This window comes from Corvus hawaiiensis, chromosome 3 (assembly GCF_020740725.1).
Source record: "Corvus hawaiiensis isolate bCorHaw1 chromosome 3, bCorHaw1.pri.cur, whole genome shotgun sequence".
NCBI lineage: Eukaryota > Metazoa > Chordata > Aves > Passeriformes > Corvidae > Corvus > Corvus hawaiiensis.
In genome coordinates, this window is record NC_063215.1 from 99257250 (window position 1) to 99279319 (window position 22070).

Here is a 22070-nt window from a genome sequence, read left to right on the forward strand (position 1 = left end):
GTATGTACTTCTATCAGGTTGGATATTTTAATTGGTCATCTCATCACTTTTTAGAAGCTGTCTTTACTTCGGAAAGTTAATAAGACCTTGAGGTAAAATAGTCTTCAAAAGGAGATGGTGATCTGTCTTGGCAAATTCATCATTGGATCCACTGGAGGAATCCAGTAATGGGGATATAAAGACTTTAGAAATACTGTCCAGCTCACTAGAGGAGGAACTTAACTTTCTCTTTTGTGTAGCAAAGTGTTAGGGGTGCTCTGCCCCATGCATGTCATCCCTAAAGGGGAGCTTGTGAAGATCACATTGTGGGCTCTTCTGAGGGTAAACAACGCAAGCAAGCTATTTACTTGTTTGTGGGATTGTTTTTGTTGGTTTGGGGCTTTTTGTGTTTCAGAGGATTTTTGTTGTTGTGTTGGTTTTGGTTCTTTCCTGAGCCCTACTGTGTTTTTACCTTGTTGTGGAATAGGAATAAGTATCTCCTAGCTAAAGTTTCACTAGTGGTGTCAATTTGCCTTTGGATTATCAAGAAAAGTAGTGTGATCATTTTTCTTTTCCATGTTGTTCCTGTCCTGATAGCACAGTTCCACAAGAGTTTAACATAGAGCTGATGTGATCCGTCTTCCCAGTGCTGGGTGTTGCCCTTTGTCCTTGTGCCTGCTTTGCTGCTGGGAAGCTGTCTGGGGTTGCCTGTGCTCTGGGAGCTGGAGGTGACCCTGGCCAACAGAGTTGCCAGGGTTTGTCTGGCTTGGCTGCCTGTGCTGTCTGTCCGTCCTGCTGCCCCAGCAGTAGTGGGGTTGTAGGTGTGTGTGGGCATGTGAGCAGTGTTGGATCAGCTTCAGTGGCCACCATGCCAAATGGAGACTCATCCAGAGTTGTTTCAGGTATGCAGTGGATAAGGAAAAAATGCCCATTTCATAAACTTTGAGAGGAAGAATGAGTTGAGATTCAGAGCCTGGTCCCAATTAGCTGCTGTATCCTTTCCTTCTGTAGGAAAACCTCAGCTGGTGCAACAGAGTGGTTGTTTGATCCTGAGTGTCAGACATGCTTTGCACTCTAATCTGGTCACTCTTTTGTGAGCAAACCTTGCTTCCTGCTGCTGTATTCCTCATCTGGAGGCAAGCCTCAGGTTTCAGGATTGCAGTCTCTAGGCTGTAGAAACAGCTCTTTCCCCTCAGTTTTGAAGTTTGATGTTAAAGCATTTTCTACTTCTTGAGCCCTGCAAATGCTTGAGAAGCTCCATGTGCTTGACATGATCCTGAACTGTAAGTTGTTTCATGTCTTCCCTCTTCTGCCTTTCATCAGGCCGATTGAAAAATGACCTGGCTGCATCATTTATAAGTGCAATAAAAACACCAGCCAGTTTCCTTCGCCAGAAGTTTCGCTTTCTGGGTGTGTTCCTGTTCTTGTTTGGTTGGTTCAATTAACAGCCAACATTTGCATTTAATTTTCTTTTTGTTTCACAGGATTTTTGAGCAAACTGTGGGTGCTGTGGCATTCAGAATCAGTAGTGCCCTGTAGTTGCCTGTGCCTCCAAGTGCTGGCAGGATGTACTGGGGGAGATGGGAATACTCATGGGGAGCTCTGTGCTGGCAGGTTTGAAGATCTCCTGAAATAAGTCGAAAAAGACTGGCAAGGTTAAACTGTTCACCTCCTGAAGAAAGAGCAGTGGCTGGCAAGAAATGTTGAAAGAACTCTATCTGTGAAGGACTGTGTTTAAATGTGTCCAGGAGGCTGTAAGAATAGTCTTGCTCCTTCTTTCCCCCTCCCGTAAGTGCTTTTCTTCAAAAAAAATTTGTGTTTCGTGTGTGAGGGACATTTGACATTTTATTTTGACAAGATAGGAAATGTTGTACTCCTTTGCTTGATAGGGCTGATGGTAGTTTCTAGTACTGTACCCAATGACAAAAATGAGTAAACGAGGATTTTAGGAAAAACTTTCCTTTTTTTCCCCCTCCTGTTGGTTCCACCTGTGGTTTACTGCAGCAGCTTTTAGCTGGCTTGTCTCAGTTTTCATGGGGCTACAGGGAGGGTTCAGAGTTGTCCTAGCAATTAATGGAGATGATATGGGTTGGCTGTCCTGAATTAGCCCTGGAAAATCTTGTTTGTGTGTTTGGGATGAGTCAGGAAGGAAAGTGCCAGGTTGAAATAACTGTGCCAATTCTGAGTGAAATGGAACAAAGGCAGGAAGGTCCTGTTCTGCTGCACCTGCATGCCTGGCCAGACTGAGGGCTTCAGGCCCAGGGAGAGGAGGAAATGTGTTAGCTGAGTTCAGGTTACAAGACCTGGTTTCATGCTATGGAGGTATTTGTTTTTCTGAAATGCTTTGGCTGTCATCTTGGGGTGGACCAGCACATTTTTAAGGTTTTTTTTTTTTTATCCATCAAATAAAACAGATCTGTAATTCCACATGATAATGAACTCCACCCTTCCATATGACATTACTGCATTGTTTAAAAAAAAAAAAAAGGGAATGAGCATATTATATCATGCACAGGATTAATGCAGGGTGCTGTAACCATATGAAAATTAGAAGCATTCTAAAGATCCTTGTGTATGAACTTCTGAAACTCTTATTAGCTGTGTCTGGTTCTGCACTGGTAGATCATGGGATGTTTTCTTTCCTAGATTGCTTCAAGTATGGAGCTGTAAACATTGCATCTTGTGTAGCTTGAGATGAGAAAAACAATTCTGTCTCAAAGTTGGCAGACATTTCTGTACGTCTCACATAGATCCGCATATGTTGAGCACTTAAAAGGCAAACAAACAACAAAAACCCAAACAAAACACGCCCACCAAAATTTCCATGGGGCTTAGATCCCCTAGTAATGAGCACAGGATAAGATTTACTCAGTGCTCAGCATAAGTTTACCTATCACCTGTGTTTATGTCTGCTTTTGGGGCACTATTTGTCTATTGGCATTGGGGGATGGTATTTCACATTGCAGTAGAAATGTTTTACTATCAGCATTGAAGTTCTCTTTTTGAAATACAGAATATTACAACTGGGAAGAAAAGGGAAGAGATGCAAAAATAAAATGAGGAAGTTATTTTGTTTAGTATCTTTCTTGGTGCTGTGTAGTTTGGAGTTTTTTATGAAGTTTTATAAAATGCTTTTCAGAGTTGCAATGTCAGTTAATGAAATGTTTGTGTATGCTTGACTCAGGCCAGCTTTATTCAAATCATTGTATCTTATAGCTGATAGATTCAAGCTATTCTAAAAGATCATGTCTGGCATTTCTACAAATTATGTAAGTGATCTAAAGAGAAGGATGTATATGCATGTGTTTGATTGTTTTCTTCATGCACTTTTGGAAAGCATTCATGAGCGGGCACAGGACATGGGTACGTTCTAAATTTTGTCACAGTTTTGATTCTCTTCTGTGTCTGCCATGCACTGATCTTGGCATCTGATTTCAAAACTGTATCTACTTCTTTCCTCACTCTGTCATTGTGGTTTTGGTTTTTCTGAGTGTAGTCCTGCATGTTATCCTCTCTTTCAGTGGGGAAGGTTGGTTGATTTGCGCTTTGGTGGTTTTTTTTAATAGCAAAATTTCTGTCATGCATTTCCAGTCTAGTGTGCATTTAATTGCTGTTAAGAAATTATGAAAAAAATCACGTGTACATACATTCAGCCTTTTAAATTGCCCCTTCCAAAGCACTTCTTCACATGTCTGAGAGATATGTAAAATTAGGTAGTGCTCTATTAATGTTTTGATTTAGACCAGAGGTGCTTTAGTAATTGTAGTATGATGTGATAGATATGTATGGCAAGAGTAAGGCTGTGGTTTTGTGCAGGTGTGAGGCTTACCTGGTAGAGGAGGGAATCCCCTTCTTCTGCCCCTAACTGGGGGATCAGGTACTATAATCCTGTGCAGGTGCACTATTCATCATACCTGTACCACCTGGACGCTCTTGACAAGTGATGCAGAACAAGCTCATCTGAACATCTCTGATGGTTTCTACATTGAAGTTTACCAAGAGCTTTCAAAAAATTGGACTCTTTGCTTTAGTTTGATTGCTACTTCAGCAAAAGTCTTGCTTGAGGTGGCTTGCTAGAAGCTCCTAGGTCCTAAAGGAATAGTTGCAGACAGCAAATTGACAGCAGCTGGACATCCAGGACAGTATTTCACATCTTTGTCCCCTTCCTTTCCAGGCATTATATTTTAAGAAACATCTAATGTTATGTGTTTATTTCTAGAGACTTTATTTTGTACTGGCATAAACTGAGTATATCGGGAGTCATGTTTATGGTGTACTAGTAAAGTACTGTTTCCCACTACATTATACATATATTAAGGGCAGAGCTGTTGCAGATCAGAACTATTTAGGAGACTGTCTTCTCAACTCTTCAGAATCCCTCTGTATGGGCTAGCTGTTTTGAAAAATATTTGCATATTTGCAAAATATGACAGCTGTTACAAATGCTCATGTGTGTGGCACATGCTTGGAAATGGTAGGAGTTACGAATATAAAAATTGGCTGCAAGATATAAAATACTGAGAGAGAAAAGTGTGATGATTTGCCTTTTCTGCAGACTTTGCTTCCATGGGCTGACCCTACCAAGGAATTTGCCTTGTAATAAATCAAGATGGGGAAAATTCAGGACTAAGAGGTTTGTTTAATCAGGTGAGGTGTGTTTGTAGGCAGATTGATGTGTGGAAATTACCCTCTCACTATGAAGGGCTGTAGAGACCTTCAGTGTTGTTTGGTGGAGAAAGGTTGTGTGGACTGGTGACTGAAATGGTTTGGGGGAATTTTTAGGACTATGCTGTAGCAGCAGTTAATATAGGTGATGTTGTAAGTTTAATTACAGTGTATAATCCCTGAGAATACTACTCCAGTGACTAGTAAGTGGCTAAAGAATGCTGAATATGTAAAGCAGTGAAACCCACACGTTGTACCTACTTGGTGGGGTTAGTTCTTGTGCACTTTCTTAAAGATGATGTGTCTGGCCATCGGGTCATCTTGCTTTGGCAAAGTTACCTTGGGTAAACAAAGAAAATGATAGCTTTGAGAAGCAATGGGTCAGGTTAACTCTCTTGTGGTCTTACTGCCCTTGGCTTTCTGTAACAACTCTGAGGGAAAGTGTCAGACACAGACCTAGTAGGGAACAATAAGTGTTAATCGAGCTCTCTTCTGTTGCAATTTAAAACTGAATGCTAGAAATACTTCGTTGAGATTTCTGAGAAGGTGGTGGATTTTGTTTTGCATGAGTTATTTTCTTACTTTAAAATACTTGACTAGTGTGCAAAATACCTAAATGCTCTAATAAACTTTTCAGCTCTAAACTTCTGTTACTGCTGCACCTTGTTTTTGTTTAAAATTGCATTTTATTTTAAGAAACATCTAATTTTGTTTATTTCCAGATACTTTATTTTACACTGGCAAAACTGAATTTACTGAGTCTTGTTTATGATGTACTAGTAAGGTAGTGTTTCTTACTACATTTTATTTAAATATATATAAAGATATAGTGTCAGGATATCTAGTGAAATAACAGAATCTCTAATTAAAATCCTGTGTGGGAAATGCAGCTTGTTAGCTGGAATTGTTTTTAGATGACAATGAACTTCAAGGAGACTGTTGGTTTTTACAGCCCCCTTGTTCCCAGTGCCCTGAAAAATTTCTCAGAATTTAGAGATTGTTCTACTGAAATGCATTTTAAATAGCCACATAGTAGCTGATGCATAATGAATGAAGGTATTGTAATAGACCAGAAGAATCTGAAAATTATGTAGCCTGGCCTTCTAGACAATGTGGATGTTGCATACTTCTGTGAAATTCAGCTTTAGTTTTGTTTGGAAATAATCTCTGAGATACTGTTATTTAACCTTGATTTTAATTTTTTTTTCAACTTCTTAATATTTTCTTTCAATTTCATTGAATGTTGATTTCTAAAAGTTGATAAGTTTCTACTTTTAATTCCTCTTTACTTTCCAACAATAGCAAGTTTATGTGCCGAAAAGAGCCCTATTGCAAGAATAATTTGAATTTCATTCAGTGCTGTTCAAATTCAGAAGTTGTATATATTTATTTGTGTGGCTCACAAACTAGGAAATTTGACCTGCTTTATGCATGATTTCTGTCATCCTTGGGCATAGCTGGAGAGAATCGTTGGTTGACTGAAGATAATCTGTTTGAGAAGGAATAATTAGGAGCCATCCAGAGTGGCTTAGATTTTCTGTCACAAAAAGACCAAAATCCAGAATCATCATGACCATGAACCTTGTTACTTTTTTATTCCTCTTCAGGTTTGGTACTGTCATTTTGATGAAAAAATGTTTTCCCTGTTAAGTCTGCATTAAAATGATCTGTCTTGTGAAGGCATCTTACTTTTTGCCCGTGGCATTGGTTAAGTCTATCTAACTGTTTATCTAAGAGATCCCTTCAGGTGACTGCTGGGAGTAGGCTAATCCTGTGAAACATATGAAATTGGCAATTGATATTAGGATTGCTAATGCTTCTGGTAGGCATTGTATTTTCCTGTAGTGAAGATCGAATTCAGTGAGTAAAGAGGCTCAAAGACGCTTAAAACTTGTTTGTATAGCACAATGCTGTAGGCCTGGATGAGGTTCTAGGTACAGCTGAAACATTCTTTGTTAGCACCATACAGATACTGATTTTGCAGGGTGTATTTTTAGGGGAGGCTTTTCTTTGGGCTGTGGTTTATCACATGTGGGACTAGTGTCCAGTGCTGAATTCCTTCAAAGCCTTTTTGCCTGGAGCTGTCTTTCTGATCTTCTCTTTCAAAGTCCACAGAAAATATTTTAATGATGTGCTTCTAAAGAATAAATATTATTACTAGTGTGTTATTTCACAGCTGAATAAATTTTCTGATATACAGAATCTAAACATGCTTGGCTTGCTTGGTTCTCCAGTAATTTGGAAAACAGTTTAGCAGTGGGAGTACAGTAGTATTTTGCAGAAGGATTCATGCAATGAAAAGACAAACAAAATTATATTTAGGGCTGTTCTCTTGGCCATAGTAAATAATTAATAGTGCTGGAGGTGATGTAAGCAGGGTTGTGCTACATTTGGGAAGAACATTCTGGTTGAGGTATACTCCTTGTTTTTTCCGGTTGTGTTGCAGCTGTTTGCTACTTTTCCCAATTCCACTACTGCCACCACTTATGTCCTGAAATAATCTTCCCTGGTTCAGTGGGACTGTCTGTAAGCCTGAGTGTTTATAGGAGGGGATTGACTTCAGTCTCTAACAAATGCACACTGAAGCTGAAGTTACTGCTTTCAGTTCTGGGTTGTATGTGCGCAGCCCAGCGTTAGGTTGGGTATTGGAAGAAGCAGTAGAAGTCCAGCTACCCTCAGACTCTGCTTTCAGCTTAAGGTCAAGGATCTAGAAACAGGCTGTTTAGTGCTCTCTACAAAGATATCCACTCTCTAATTGAGGCAATCAGTAATGGGGAAATACTCAGGTGTCTGTTGGTGCTTTATGCTTAGCTGGGAGTAAGCATGCCTTTCTGCTACAAAATCTAAAAACTGCTCTGGGAAGACACTCTTTCTACTTCCAGTATTTGCCAGCCTTCAAAATCTGTAACTTAAAAGATGAGAAGCTAAATTTTACCTGTTAAACATTTGTACCCATCTGCCCCTCTTAGAATGTATTTGAAATACTGAAACACTTAACACTCCTTTGACATTTTTCATTACTTTGGTTTCTCCTTGGAACAATTCCAAGCCCCATCTGTAACTTGCCCCTTATATACTTGGAAGTTAGAGTACAGAAGCACTGCAGATTTCAGTGACTAACATTTAATGTGGGATGATGTGTTGGCATGCATTAAAAATAACTTCCTTTTAGTTCTTCAGACTTTTGAGATTTAAAATATTTTATGCGATCTCATGGAGTTTTAAAGAATAGTTATTTTTAAATAAAGGCGTAGATTGTTTGCTACTTGAATAAGAACTTAAAAAAGATGCAAACGTGTTTGGGGAGCAAAGCTTACTTGAAAAAAAATGTTGGTAATGTCATTTGACTTAAGAAAGCTAAGAAAAAAATAGAGTGAAACCTTGTTTCCAAATATGCCAAGGTACAAGTATGTTTTGTACGGTGTGTTTTTAAAAGACTAACTTTGATTATGGTCAGACAAATATATCTGCAACATAGTGCTATACTGTGTGGCTTGGCAAGTTTAAAAAAGTCTGTAATGGTTTGTAGATTACTGCCTAGGTGTCTAGTTTTGCTTTTGGAGCTAGTAAAATCTTTCTGTAGATTCTTTTTCATGACACATGTATCGAACTCTGCCCAAAGGCAGCATTTTCTCCTTAGGTTGCCATCCAGAGTTACCAGTGATATTGTAAAAGTTAAATAAATGACTCCCCTTTACATCTTTTTATGCTTGTAGTCTATTCTGTTGCAATTGTCTAAAATCCAAGTAGCTAAATTCCCAACTATTTCATCTGCCTTGCAGCACACCTCTGTAGATGGATACACTGAACCACACATCCAGCCTATCAAGTCAAGTAGCAGACAAAACATCCCCCGATGTAGGAACTCCATCACATCTACAAATGAAGAGCATCCTCACATTGGAAATTATCGCTTACTGAAAACAATAGGAAAAGGAAATTTTGCCAAAGTGAAACTGGCAAGGCATGTGCTTACTGGAAGAGAGGTAAGCCTTGGAAAAAAACAAAAAGGCTGACAGTCTGGTTTATGTTCTCTTTGGCTATCTTTATAATAAGTATTTCTTCTAGAGGCTGTTTCAGGATATAGAAGAAGTTACCTGACATGCCTGAGTTTCCATCTAACCACCCACCCACCCCCTTTTTAAAATGTAGCTTCTTGGTGAAAGGGTCAAAATGTTTGTTGCGCATCAAAGGGTATTTTGGGGCTGGAAAGGCATCTGTTCATCCCCAAGCATTTCTAAAACTGAAGAGAAACATATTGATCGATTTCATTGATATTGGTGATCTATTAATAGATAAATCTTGTGTTTGGAGGGCCTGGACAAGATAACAGTGGACAAGATAACAATGTTCAGTCCAAACACAGACATAAGTTTATAACTGATTCCTTGGTGGCAAAGTTCCAAGCTCCTGCTGGTAAATCCTAATAGGTTAGAGAATTTTGCTTGATGAAATGTATAGAAGTAGACACACATGCGTGTTTGAGAGGTGCATCTATGCTCTTGCTCACAGAGGTGCAATATATTTTTGTTCAAACCTTCTTCTGAGTTTAGTAATTCATAGTTGTTTGTTTTTTTCCCAAGGTTGCTGTGAAAATAATAGATAAAACCCAGCTAAATCCTACTAGTCTGCAAAAGGTAAGAATAGACCATAACATCTGGAATTCTGTAAACAGTTGAACTGTGATCCTTTACTTGACAAAAATACTTGATCCCCTTATCTTGCTAAACAACATTTTTGTGTGTGACCTTGGGAGAGTGTGGTCTCCCTGCTATAATGTGCACATCCGTGTGTCTGAGGGCAGTGACTCCGTGTGGTTCCTATCTGCACAGCTGTTTTGCTCTTTCTTCCTCTTCTAGCTTTTCTCTTTGCCAACAGTAAATTTATTTCCAATTAGGTGCACAAACAATTTGTCTACATGCTAAACCAAGATGTAATGCTGTAAAGGATGGTATTTTTCTTGGATTTTTTCTTTAATGTAGTAATTGGTTTTTTGTGGACTTAGAGTACCAACTCTTATTGCTTTAATGGGTTTTTCTACATTTGTCTTTATACTCTTTCAACTTTTTAAGGTATTTGCTGAACTCAAGGGACCTGTGGCAATTACTTTTTGTGCATAGAATTGACAAAATGAGTGAATATAATCAGAACAGCCTTGTTTATGCCTGTAGATAGAAATTCAGCAGTCCTTCATAATGATTGTGATAAGTGTTTTATCAAAACCCTGGGGATTTTTGTTCGGTTTGGATTTTTACTATTTAACTCTGCGTATGTTTTGTTGTGGCTGAAACACAGAAATGTTGTACTGTCCTACTGAAGGACACCCATTATAAAAATTTGGGGTTTTTTTTGTTTAGAAGTACTAGACTGCTGCTGTCTGTAGCTGTAGAAATGAGTGAAAGAGGCCAGGGCTTATTGCTGTTCTTTTATCTCTGGCTGCTGTTACATTCATTTTATTGTGTCACTTTGGTTATGGGGAGTTATAAACAGCTTTGCTTTAATTTCTTTTTCCTTTTATTTCTTTTATACTTTGATTTATTTGCTTTAATGTCTCCTTTGTAGTACTTGTAAGTGTGGGTTCTTCTGGGTTTTTAATCTAACCTGCTGTGCAGTCCATGCAGAAGCTTTGCTGTTAAATCCTATATCCTATATTAAGCAAATCTCTTTGCTAATATTTGAGCTAGAAGGCAGCGTGTGACAGAGCATATTGTGGAAATCCTGTGCTGCTCACGTAGCTTATTTTCCACCTAGCTTGGTGTTGACACTTGAAGAGCTGGGTGAGTTTGTCTCATTGTTGAGCAATGAGAAGCTAAAGTATGTTTCTGGAAAACTAAGAAAAACTCAGTTTTAGGACAATAGTTTTAATGTTAAGTTGTATTTCATACAAAAATACTTGATAATAATTCAATAAACCATTCCAAGTATAAATAAGACTTTCACAGCATACAAATGATGTTGTCACACTGCACAAATAGTACATAAATTACTCATGCAGTAGGTCTTTGCTGTTATTATTTGTTTTTTTGAGTGGGAAGCTGGCAACAAGAGAAACAGTATTAGGTACTGTTAGAAGCAGCTGATAGTAGAACTAAGGATAGATGTTTAAATTTAGTAATTTAACCACTGAATTTAGGAATTTAATTCTTCAGTAACTTCTAAATATATTTATTCCATGCATCTTCTGCTCACACTGAAAAATGGGGTAATTTGTTGGTATGATATTTTCATTTGTAAAATATTGATTATGATTTTCAGAAAAAATAATCTTTGTTTTGAAGCTTTATATTTCTTCAGCTGTGACTGAGTGAATGAATATTGATTGCCTGAAAGCTCTTAAGTAAACTTTAACACAATTTTTGCACAGTCACTGAAGCAACTGTAAAGACAAAGCAAATAAGGGTGAGAGGGTCGTTCATTAGCATACTTAAGATAATTTCTGTTAGTATTTTAATGGGTCATTTGTGAATTGTAAGTAAAATAATAAAAATTCTTGTTCTGTTCTATGAAATCAGTCACCCTTTTTTTTTTCTTTCTGCACTGAGCTATTACATTGTGTTTTTGATTCTTCATGTACTGTTTAGTATCACTGCAACATGAAGCTTTATAACTTTGTCATCAGGCTTACACTGTACAAAGGGCTGTTCAGTAGTTGGATTTCTTTCCTTGAGAGAGAGGCAGTGTTGGGAATGGGAAGCAGTGATAGTAGTATTGTGTTAATAGGAATGGGCATTTATCTAATGAAGGTTTATAGAGGAAGTGGAGTATGTTACTGGCACAAAAATACCGCTCCTGAGTGTGAACCCATCTAAATTCTCATGGTTAAGAGGATGGTCTCTAGAACTTCAAAGCTGATAAATTGTATGCACTTCAGCAAAACTTTTAGACCTTCAATCACTACTGATTATTATTAATCAAACAAGACAAATTTCTTATCTTGGGCATGGGGTCATTGACAAAACCATCCCCTTTCCATTCACCACAGTTTGAAGGATACCAAGTGCAAGTTGGTTTTGCTACAGTACTTGCTACTGACCTAATTAAGTGAAATGAGTCATCATAGCTTAGCATGCACCATTCTGTTTTGTAAACAGAAATATTTAAGCACATACTTCGCTTGCTGGAAGTGTTATACAAGCTGGGTCTGTAGTTAGTCATGGGTATAAAAGCTCTTAGCTGCTCACCAGTGGTTTTCATGCCTTGTAGTATGGACAGGGTACTTCAGACAGTTACTTTAGCTTGTGTCATGGGCTAACATTTGATTGCTTAAGTAAGTTGACCTTGTGAATTTTTAACTTTGCTTTCTTGTCCATGCAATGTGATAATCTTAACTTACATTATATTTCTCACTCTAGGACCTCTGCTTCTTTAAACAGAAAACCAATGTTGAATTAAGGGTCCTGCCTTTTTATTTTGTTTTCAGTTTGTTCAGTGTGTGGTTACCACTGTACTCAGTGAGCATCTGTTTAGAACAGAGCTGGCTTTATTGTTGACTTGCTGTCTTGATAGTAACACACGGTACTGACTTAGCTTTTTCCACTGTCGCTATTGTAGTTTGTTCCCAAGTGTAAGTATTTGGGTTTTGTCATAACACAGATTTATATCAAAATAGCTGGTCTACTTTTTGCATATCTGCTACACTGAAAGTTTTGCCTTGTACTGGCTTCACCAGGGATGTTTCTGAAATAGCATTCTCTTGCTCTTCTGCGAACTGCTGGTGGAGCAGAAGGTGCTGTTTTTTTCATTAATAGGTTTAATTAGGAAATGGTGTTTCAGATATGCCCCTTTTAGGTGTCAGCAAGGTTTTTATTTTTCAAACATACTTGGAGCCTCTAACTTAAGTTCCTTCTGTTAAGAAAAGCAGAACAGAAGTAAAGTAGTAGTAGAAGATTTGGAACAATTTCAGTATGTTACCTATTGAAAGCTGTGCTTCTTTTGCCCCATCCCTTCTCAGTAACAACTTAGAAAGTAGAACAGCTTTCAAGCACATTTTTAAAAGCAAGACAAAGCCTTGGTTAACTGAAGATTTTCAGTTTGATTTTAGTAACTTAAAATAGTAAATCTCAAACATAGGTATCAGTCTGACAGCAAGTATAAATGTTAATGGTGTGGCAGATCCTTGCTTTCTGCAGTTTGTGCCTTGAAAAATTAAGCTGGAAACACAGGAAACAATTTTTCAAGTCTTGTCACTTTTTCCTAACTACAAATTTGAGGAGCTGAGTGTGGTGCTGGTTGTCCCTTTCTATAAGCGAAGCACCTTTCCAACAAGGAGATGCTTGTTCAAGAGCTTTTTTTGAATGGCAGCACTTTTCAAGAATCAAGGGTGGTCCTATAAATATGTGGTGGGGTGAGGAGAGAAAAGTCAGGGAGCACTTACACCTTCTGAGAGAGCAGGACAGTGCTGCTCAGGAAAATACAGGTGTGTCTGAATTCTGAAAATGCTGTTTTTTGTCAGTAAAATAGATCATAATCCTGCAGCAGGTTGCCTTGTCCTCAGAGAAGAACGAATACCACTGTTCTCTCCAGATTTTTATAAATTTACCAAACTTGGCTATGTAGGGAATAACTGTGGTCTTCTTGCTTAAATACCTCTATATGCAAAGGAAAAGATGTATCCTGGGTGTTATTGAGGGGTGTGGTGGGTATTGTTACAAGGTGTTTATATTTGTAAATACATGGTTATTTGCATTGCAGGTGTTAATGACCAGCATGCTTCTGCATGGGGAAAGCATGGTGGGGGAGGTTTATCTCAAAGTAGTGCTTCATGGAATGCAGAGTTGCAATGTAAATAATGTCCTTGAATACTGTTAATGCTTTTATCCAGAAATACTTGGGGAACAAAATTTTATGTCACTGTAAAATCAATTTGAATCTTAAACCGATTAGTAAACTTCTAAGTCTTGTGAAAATATTGAATAGAAAAATTCACACCTGGGGTTTTTTTTTTTTTTCAATTCCTGTGTGCTTTACCTTAAATATAAAATTGTGAGGGTTGAAATTATTCTCTATAGAAGTCATATTTTAATCCTTCTTATGAAGGTATGTGTTTATTGCTGTACCTCTTGTACCAGCATTAATAGCATTAAGTTACAAAATATCTTTCCAATCTTTTGGGAGGAACTGATTTTCCACATACCTGCTTAGACACTCTTCTGATGCTGTACCATCTATTGGATTAGATTTGTTAGCTTCTGATTATTTTATATTGATTTAGCTGAGAAATCTATTCTTGTGCAACAAATTCAAATACTTAGAAAAGCAACAAATTCTCAAAGAATCTCCTGCTGTGATGTTTTTCCTTAGCAATGACTGATTTTATGAGGAAAAGAAATTTGCTGAAGTTAATTCTGGTGCATAATGTTACATAGCCTTGTTTTGTGTTTTAGACATAAGCAAACTGCATCTGTTCATATTTGCTCAGAGAAATGCTTCTATAGTCTTTGCTTCCTTCTGAAATTGTTTTAATGATGATTGTAAGGCAAGGGCATAGTAACTAGCTTGAAATGCTTAATGCAAGTATAGAACTGTAATATTATTACTTGAGCTGTAGTAATGTACTTTATCAAAAGCTGAGTTTCAGTAAGATGTTTCTCTGTAGTCTTAACTCGTAGAATTTTAGAAACAGCGTAAAATATGTGCTAAAGTGCTACTCTTTGAGGAGCTGTTTGGTCTCTGGCTTGCATCACTGTACCGTTTTGCAAGGGTTGCATCTGATCAAATGGGACTAATTTTGAAAATGGAGGGTGAGATGTCTCTGAGGCATCAGACAAACAAAACAACAACACACATAATGTGTTGAGCCCAGTTTCTCTCTAAGGAGTACTGTAGTGCTAAGATGTTTCCAAAATATCTAAGCATTACATTGAACAGTGAGCATTTCTTCATTTATTTTCATATCCTCCATTAGCCCAATAAGGGACCAAAGAGTATGCAGCTCAGTAAATAGGGGCTATGCTCTTCACTTAAACAGTGGAAAGCCTATCAGTATTGTCAGCCTCAAGTACACAGCACCAAACTACATAGTCATTTTTGATTTCTTTCATTTGCCTTCTTTCCTTTGAGCCCTTAGGTTAGTCTTGATTACCTCTAATTAATAAAGGCATGCATGGTAGAAATTTAAGAGCAATAACCTCTTGTTTGTTTAAAAAAAAAAAAAAATCTGTCAGAAGTATGTATAGTTAGGGTTTTACGTTTGTCCAGTTGTTTATAATTATGTGATTCAGCATCATAGAGCAGACTTTCAGCAATGATATATCTTCAGGAGTTGCAGGGGGAGAGAGGGGGCATCACTGCTACTTGTGGCCCAGTGTAAAATTTGGTAGTTGTAGGAATAGCAAACTTGCCTGCTTCACCTCTGTGGAGCAGCAGGACTTGGAGGATGTCAGAATTCCTGGTATCTGATTCCATTTGAACATCTGTGTGTGACTTTTCCCTAGTGCTGCACCTCGTACTTGCACCTGCAGTTTTGATGTGTTTGGGGTAGTTGGCTGAGCTTGCCGGTCACCAAAGAAATTAGAAGAGAGTGAAAATTTGTGTGAATGATCTGTGGGGTTTGGTCAATGTGAGACTCCAGAAAGGGCTGTGCAACTTAGTGTGTTTGTTTGCATAAAGCTTAGTAATTAGTCTGGTTTTGGTATGTAGTTATTTGTAGTGATTATAATTATTTAATGCATAAGATGTAGATTGTTTTCTGGAGTTCACTGCACTATATTTATTTATATTTTATGCTAATTCTACTTTCTGTGGCCTTTTCTGTTTTCTTTTTGACATTTAAATTTGGATATATCTTGTGTAATTTTTCCCTAATAAACACATTCTAAGGAAATTGTCCTGCTTCCTTGACAGTTGTTTCGAGAAGTACGAATAATGAAGATACTGAATCATCCCAATATTGGTAGGAGCCCTGCATTTCTGCTGACTTTTTTTCTGTTATACTGTTTACATTTTACTCTATTTGGCTGTATTTGAATGTACTGCTATTAAACTTCTTTCGGAGATAATAGGACAGTAAGCATCCAGTAAATGCTTCATTGTCTCACCTCCTTTATTGACTCTGTTTGCACCAAGAATTTTGCTTAGAGGAGGTAAACTGCTCAGTCCAGGAAAGCCTTACAAAGAGTAGGAGATGTGACCTCTCTGGTCTATAAAGTACCCCAACTCCCCTCTTCTACTGAAATTATTCTTGAGACCCAAAAGCATGAGTTTTTTAGGTGAGAGTACCAAAACTCCATTAGTTCAGTCTAGGAAAGACTCCTGCTGACTGATATTTCCAGAAAATTAGAATTACCAAGTATGTAATTTTCCCTTTCTGCTTTAGTTCTTTCACCTACCCCACAGCTTCAGGGCCCTACTTTGTGATGACAATTCTTCTGGCTGAGGAGGGCTGGACAGTCTTGTTCCAGAGACAGTTAATGGTCCTGAATCGGCCAGAGGGCTTGTTGCATACAAGGTATGGATGAGGTGTACAAGTTATTACATGCTAGGCACTCCCTTCTCATCCCTTAAATTGTTTGTTGCTTTTTCAGCATTCATAGCTTCTGCTGTTTTTTGTTTTCATGGGGGTGGTGGTGGGGGTGTGTTTGTTTTAAATGAGTGGTTATATTGCAATCTGAGGAAAGTCAGACCTAACATTTCTGGTATCCACTTGGTTTTTAGTTGGTCAGAATCTCAGATTTCTGACTGTGAGCAGTTTACTAGCAAAACAGGGGAGGTTTGTATGATCTTAAAGAAGTCTGCGTCAAATTAAACACTAATTTCAGCATGAACTTGTTTGTACAGTGTGCATAAACGTCTGAGAAAAGTGTGAATTAATATGCTTTATTATCAACTGTGATTTAGAAATTAATTTTGGTCTTTTTTCCCCTCAAAAGAATGCTAACCTAAAGGTCTCTGTATGATCTAGTGTTATCACTGGCCGTAAATTATACTCATTCCATGAGTATAATTGTTTGTTTGTGCTGTGCTTTTACTCCTGGCTGCAATCTCTCTCTCATTCATTTTTCTTGCAGTAAAATTATTTGAAGTTATTGAGACTGAAAAGACGTTGTATTTGGTAATGGAATATGCCAGTGGGGGTAAGTGGATTCTGAAATGCGTGTTAAGGATAAACTGAAATGCTAGTGACATGCCTAGAAACGCTTTAAGGATTTAATGGGTTATTGCAATCTGGCCTTCAGAGCAGTCCCAGCAGACCTCCCAGGGCAGGATTTCTTGATTCTGTTAAGTAACCTCTTAGGTTTGTGCTGAAGGGTAGTTCCCATTCTGAGGTTCCTGCTGCAGTATCAGGAGATAATCTGGCACTGATTCTGGCAAAAACTCTCAACTCGGTATTTATCCGCTATATCTAGGCGGGCACTGGTGCCTCATTTTATCTTGCAAATGTGTGCCAAAGCACTTGGAGAGGCAGATCCGGGGATGGGAATAAGTAACACAGGAAGGGGAACCAGCAGGCTCATAGTGAGAGGGATAGTGAGTGCCTGCTTGAGAAACTGCTTAGCATCTGAATGGGAAAGGTTTGAATGTGGGAAGAGAATCCAGCACAGCGCCAGTGACCAGCTAGGAAAGGCTGCTGTCAGACAGTGCAAAGATGAGGATCTGAAAGGCATTTTAGCAGCTTTATCAGAAAGAGAACAAGAAGGAATAAACAGAAATAATATAAATAATGTTAAGTGAAGCCACTAGAGACGCGCAAAACAAATCTAGTGCATAAGTTGCCTGATTCCTAGTGTGTCTTACACACAATATCAATATTTTTCATGATGGATTTTGTGTGTTTCACAGTGGTTGTCAATTTATTTTAAAAATTGAAGAAGCCTTAGTATGAAGGGTTCCATTTTTACTACTTTGTTATTATTTGTCTGAATGAAATCCAATGCAAAAAGTCAAAAGGAATTTTTCTTGGCTGCTTGTATTTGCTTTCTCTTCAAGAAGGGGGGAGCATGGGGTGTGTGTTGCTCTCAAGCATGTTTTGATTGTGTGTGATAGTCAAAAAAATTAATACTAATGTTTTGTCCTTGTCATGATCAGGAGAAGTGTTTGACTACCTAGTTGCACATGGAAGAATGAAAGAGAAAGAGGCTCGTTCAAAATTCAGGCAGGTATGGAATTAGTATATTCATTCTTTTATTTCTGTTTATGTTGTTTTCAGATAGACATGAGTGTGAGCAAACTTCTTTTACTTAAAAAAAAAAAAAATTGTTTTGATAGTGTTTATTGAAGCCACAGTGGAAAAAAAATCCCAGAAGATAAGTGTCTGCTTCCTATATACTGTCTAAAAATAGTAAGATTGTTTTACATTTACTTTTAGTCAATGTTTCTAAGAGTCACTTTTTTATTGTGACTCACTTCAGGTTTAAATCCTTTTCTGCATATATTAGAATTTTACAGCTGTTCTATCTAGAGCTGTTGATATGATGACAGGTACTGCTGTGTTCATGTCACACAGTTTTGTAGGAAGGCTATTCTGTAATAGGCTTTTCTATTCTTTTTACAGAATTTTTCACCTTAATCCTTTTCTTACCCTGGTATTAGTGATTGTTTTGGAAAAGCTTTGATCAGATAAATATATCAAGTTTGGTGTTTCTCAGAATTAAGTTATATAATTAACATTTAAAGAAACTGCTCTTAACTTGATGTTTCAGACTTGTTTTTTGATGTATATGTGAAAGACATGAAAATGTTGAATGAATTTTTCTGCTAGGGATGAACTGCAAAGATATGCAGTTGATATTGTAGAAGATAAAATCTGAGATGATGTGTCTGGCTACTGGGTTGAAGGGTGGATTGATTTCCTTTCAATAATTATTGCGATTGGGTGATTGTCGTTTAAAAAAATGTTTCTCCAATTACCTCGAGGGGTATGTATTAAACTTCTTTTTAGTAGGAAAATGAGCTGCTTATAGGGACTTTCCAGTTTTAGTATTTAAGCTTTAATGAAAGAAACTTAGATGAATATTTTTTAAGATAAACGCTTTATTTATTAATTTCTTACGTTTTAGTGAATCATATCAGGAAAGAAAATTATTAAATTATGTGCAAAAACTCATACTGAAGTTGAAATAAAATATTTCACTGATCATCTTGGTGTTTCAGATTGTGTCTGCTGTACAGTACTGTCATCAAAAATGCATAGTTCATCGTGATCTTAAGGTAGGTTGTTACTTATTTTACTTTTTGCTCCCTATCATAGACTTAATTTCATTCTGTATATTAGTCCTTTCCACTGCCTGTGTCTGCCTCAAACATGTGAACGAGGGAACTATCACTTGTATTTTATTCTCAATTTCCTGAAGCACAAAAATAATGTAGCTTGCCTCTTGGAACAGGGGAGAGACAAGAATAGAACATGTGTTACTTTGATTCCAGTTTTGGCTTTAAGAAAAAGACATGCTCTCCAAAGAGTTATACCTGCTGTTGTGCTGGTATCTAGCACAGTGAAACTGCAGAAGATCAATTTATACCAGTCAGTACTACTTAATTAAAATATTTTCAGTTAAAGTATATTGCAAGGATATTAAAAAAATAGTCTTTCCTTAGTGATCTATTAGAAATATGTTAAGTTTTTAATCTGTTTGAGTTTCTGGTTTAGTGTTTAATTTGGGCAGGAAAAAGAAATTAAGGGTAAACAGAAGTTAGTTGAATTTCTTTTTCTTTTTTTTTTTTTTATCCTTTTTAGTAATCTATCTGTGTAAACAACCAGACCATATTAAGAGTTCAGCAAATGCAGGTACAGCCTAGGACTTCAGCCTGAAGTTGTCTTCATGCCAAGTTTAGGTATCATGGGACTTGGACAAGATCTTCACCTGCTTGAAAGCTGTCTTGTGCTGTTGCTTTGATGTCTCTGTACATTTACAAAGAAAACACTGTTGTAGGTTCTTTCTTACTAATATATCTAAATACTTGTGAAAAGCTGAGGTTAAATAATTCCTAAGGCTTTTTTTTTTCACCAGTATCTTTTGTCTTATCTGATAATGCACTGCAGCATTCTCTCAACCTCATTCTTACAAATCTATTCCCTGCTTCCTGTCAATCTGCCAGCTCCTGCATGTGTACATGAGGATGGATAATAAATACATCCTTTTCTGCTGAGTCGTCCCTGCCCCGGGACTGTTGTCATCTGGTGGTGGAGGTGCCTGCCCAGCACTCTGAAGTCAGAATGCAAGGAAGGAAAGGGTTAGATCTCACTGAATTCTTGATTAAATAAAACTCCTCCATATCTTGCCTGATGGTTTGGAGCCTGTGAATGTTTTGTCAAGCTCCCTGGAGCTTACTGCAGCCACTGCTGTTCAGCTTTGCAGAAGGCTGCACCCAGTGACCTCTTGGCCAGCCAGGACAAGCCTCTTTCACTGGTTCTCTCAGTCCCACACTCGGCTGGGAGTAGGGAGCCAGCCCCCTCCTCCTGCTTATCTAGCTCTGGCTCCTTCAGCCCAGCTGTGTGACTGAATCTTGCTGCATTAACCCCTGCAGTTACTCAGCATCCTGCATCTTCCTCTTTCTCCCAGAGCTCCTTAGAGCCTCCACCTCTCCTCCATTTCTTAGTTCCGTAGCGCACACAGAGCTCGCAGGCCATGCTCCCAAGCCTGTGCAAAACAGCTTTGCAGCATTCACGCAGGAACTACCTGCCACGAGGAGTCTGCTGCTGATCTCCTTCCTATTTGCAAGACAGGCAGGCAGGCTCCGAAATAACTTTTATTTGATTTTTTTCTGTCTTCTCTTGGCTGGAGTTATACTAGATTCATTCGAAAAGTTCAGAGCAAGGTGTGATTGAGAGCCAGTCAGCCTAGCCAATGAAAAATACATTTTCCAAAGGAAAAAAGGCTATATGTGTGGCTTTGAGGAGGCGTTCTTTCTTCATCTCTTCTTTCCAAGTGATGTGACATCTCTCTCTCCTTTAAAACTCTTCTCATGGAGCTGCAGATAAGGAAAAAGCAACTTTAAAGTGGCGTCTGCATTCTCATCTGCTTCTGTTGACTCTCCATGGTATCAGCACATTGAGCAATTGATATTGCAGCACAACAAGGCAGAGATTTAGCACATTTTGGATATTTTTGATAAGACTTTTTGGCTTTAATAACAGGGTAAACTATCATTTACAAGTTATTTCAGACTAAACTGGGGAGATGTGTAAGAAAATATGCAGGTTTGTCCAGGCTATTCTGGTAGAAGAGGAGGGAGCACAAGGCCCATGGGTACTTAAACTATCTCCTTTTAATTTTGTGATTATAAACAGCTTGTGCAGAAGGGGCTATAACCAATTCCAACTTTGCTTATCCTGTGATGCACAGAACTTAACTTTTCAGTTCATACTTTTTGCTCTGAACGTGTAATCAACAAGAGCATAGTCTTGCTATTTGGCATATTAAAAAGGTCTTCTGGTGTTTTTGTTTGAAGTAAGGAACCTAAAAGCATGGGGTACTTGGGTTGCAGAGTACTGTTGAACTAGGAGGGCTATTGTAATCACAGACCAGCTGCACTGACAGTACTGTTTTCACCACAAGGAAAATGAAGTCTTTGTGCAGTAGTGTAGAAGGCTGTCAGATCTGGAAAACAGCTCTGTGAGTCTGTCTGCAGGCACATCAGCTGGAACCAGCTGGGATTACAGGTCATGAATTGGAAGAATAAAATATTTTCCAGGATAGAGTTTGTAAAAATGGGCTGTATTTAATTCCTGATAAAGACTGAATTCTGTTGTGCAGCTATTGGGTTGATATACTGGTAGTTCGTTGTCTCCTGTTCTGTTCACTGAGTGTAAGTGAAATTATTAAAAATAAACCCAAACAAACCCAGATAAAATTGTGTTTACCCTTTAAATCAAATCAGCTGACAATTAGATTGCTGCTTCTCTGATTGTGAGCTAAGACATTTTTATATATTCTGGGCTCAATTCTGAGCACAGCATGTGATGAGAGATGTCTGTTTGCTATAAAATTGCTTGGCTATAAGGTGAACCCTCTATTCTGGTTAATATCTATCCTCCTGTTGAAAAAGTAGGATTCCTGCACTGCTTGGTGCTATCCTGTGTTGCTAATGTTCAGATTAGGAGCTGGGACCCAGTTAGATAAATAAACATTGCCCAGTTCTGCTGCACTTCTTGCAGAGTATCCTTGCATTTTGAGAAATCACTTTATTCCCCCAATAATTTATTAGTATTTCTGTAACTTCACCGTTTTAATCTTCTTTCCTACCTGTGGTACTAAATATAAGGTACTGTTCACTGACTGTCCAGGTACCTGTACACTTGCATCTCTGTATGTGTGATGGATTGCATTCACATGATTGATACTCAGGCATTAATTGTAGATGTATAGAAGACATTGTGTGTCAAAAGAATTAAATACTTAAGTGTTAACACCGTGATGTTGCTGTTGCTGAAGCAAACACTAATAATAAAAGGGACAGGATTTTTTGGTACAGAACGCTAAGATACAGCA

General features: G+C 38.0%; 1 protein-coding gene across 6 annotated transcripts in view; it reads left to right on the forward strand.

The window, feature by feature from the left end:
• MARK1 (microtubule affinity regulating kinase 1) overlaps positions 1-22070 on the forward strand; it is a 57250-nt gene that overhangs the window by 14093 nt on the left and 21087 nt on the right. For 5 of the 6 annotated variants that reach the window (XM_048296625.1, XM_048296623.1, XM_048296626.1 and 2 more), the window contains exons 2-7: positions 8427-8630; positions 9228-9281; positions 15487-15535; positions 16650-16715; positions 17668-17738; positions 18733-18789. In XM_048296625.1, coding sequence (XP_048152582.1) covers positions 8427-8630; positions 9228-9281; positions 15487-15535; positions 16650-16715; positions 17668-17738; positions 18733-18789 — 501 coding nt within the window. Of the gene's footprint in view, positions 1-8426; positions 8631-9227; positions 9282-15486; positions 15536-16006; positions 16091-16649; positions 16716-17667; positions 17739-18732; positions 18790-22070 lie in introns of those variants that run through there. The other variant, XM_048296628.1, reaches the window with a different exon arrangement.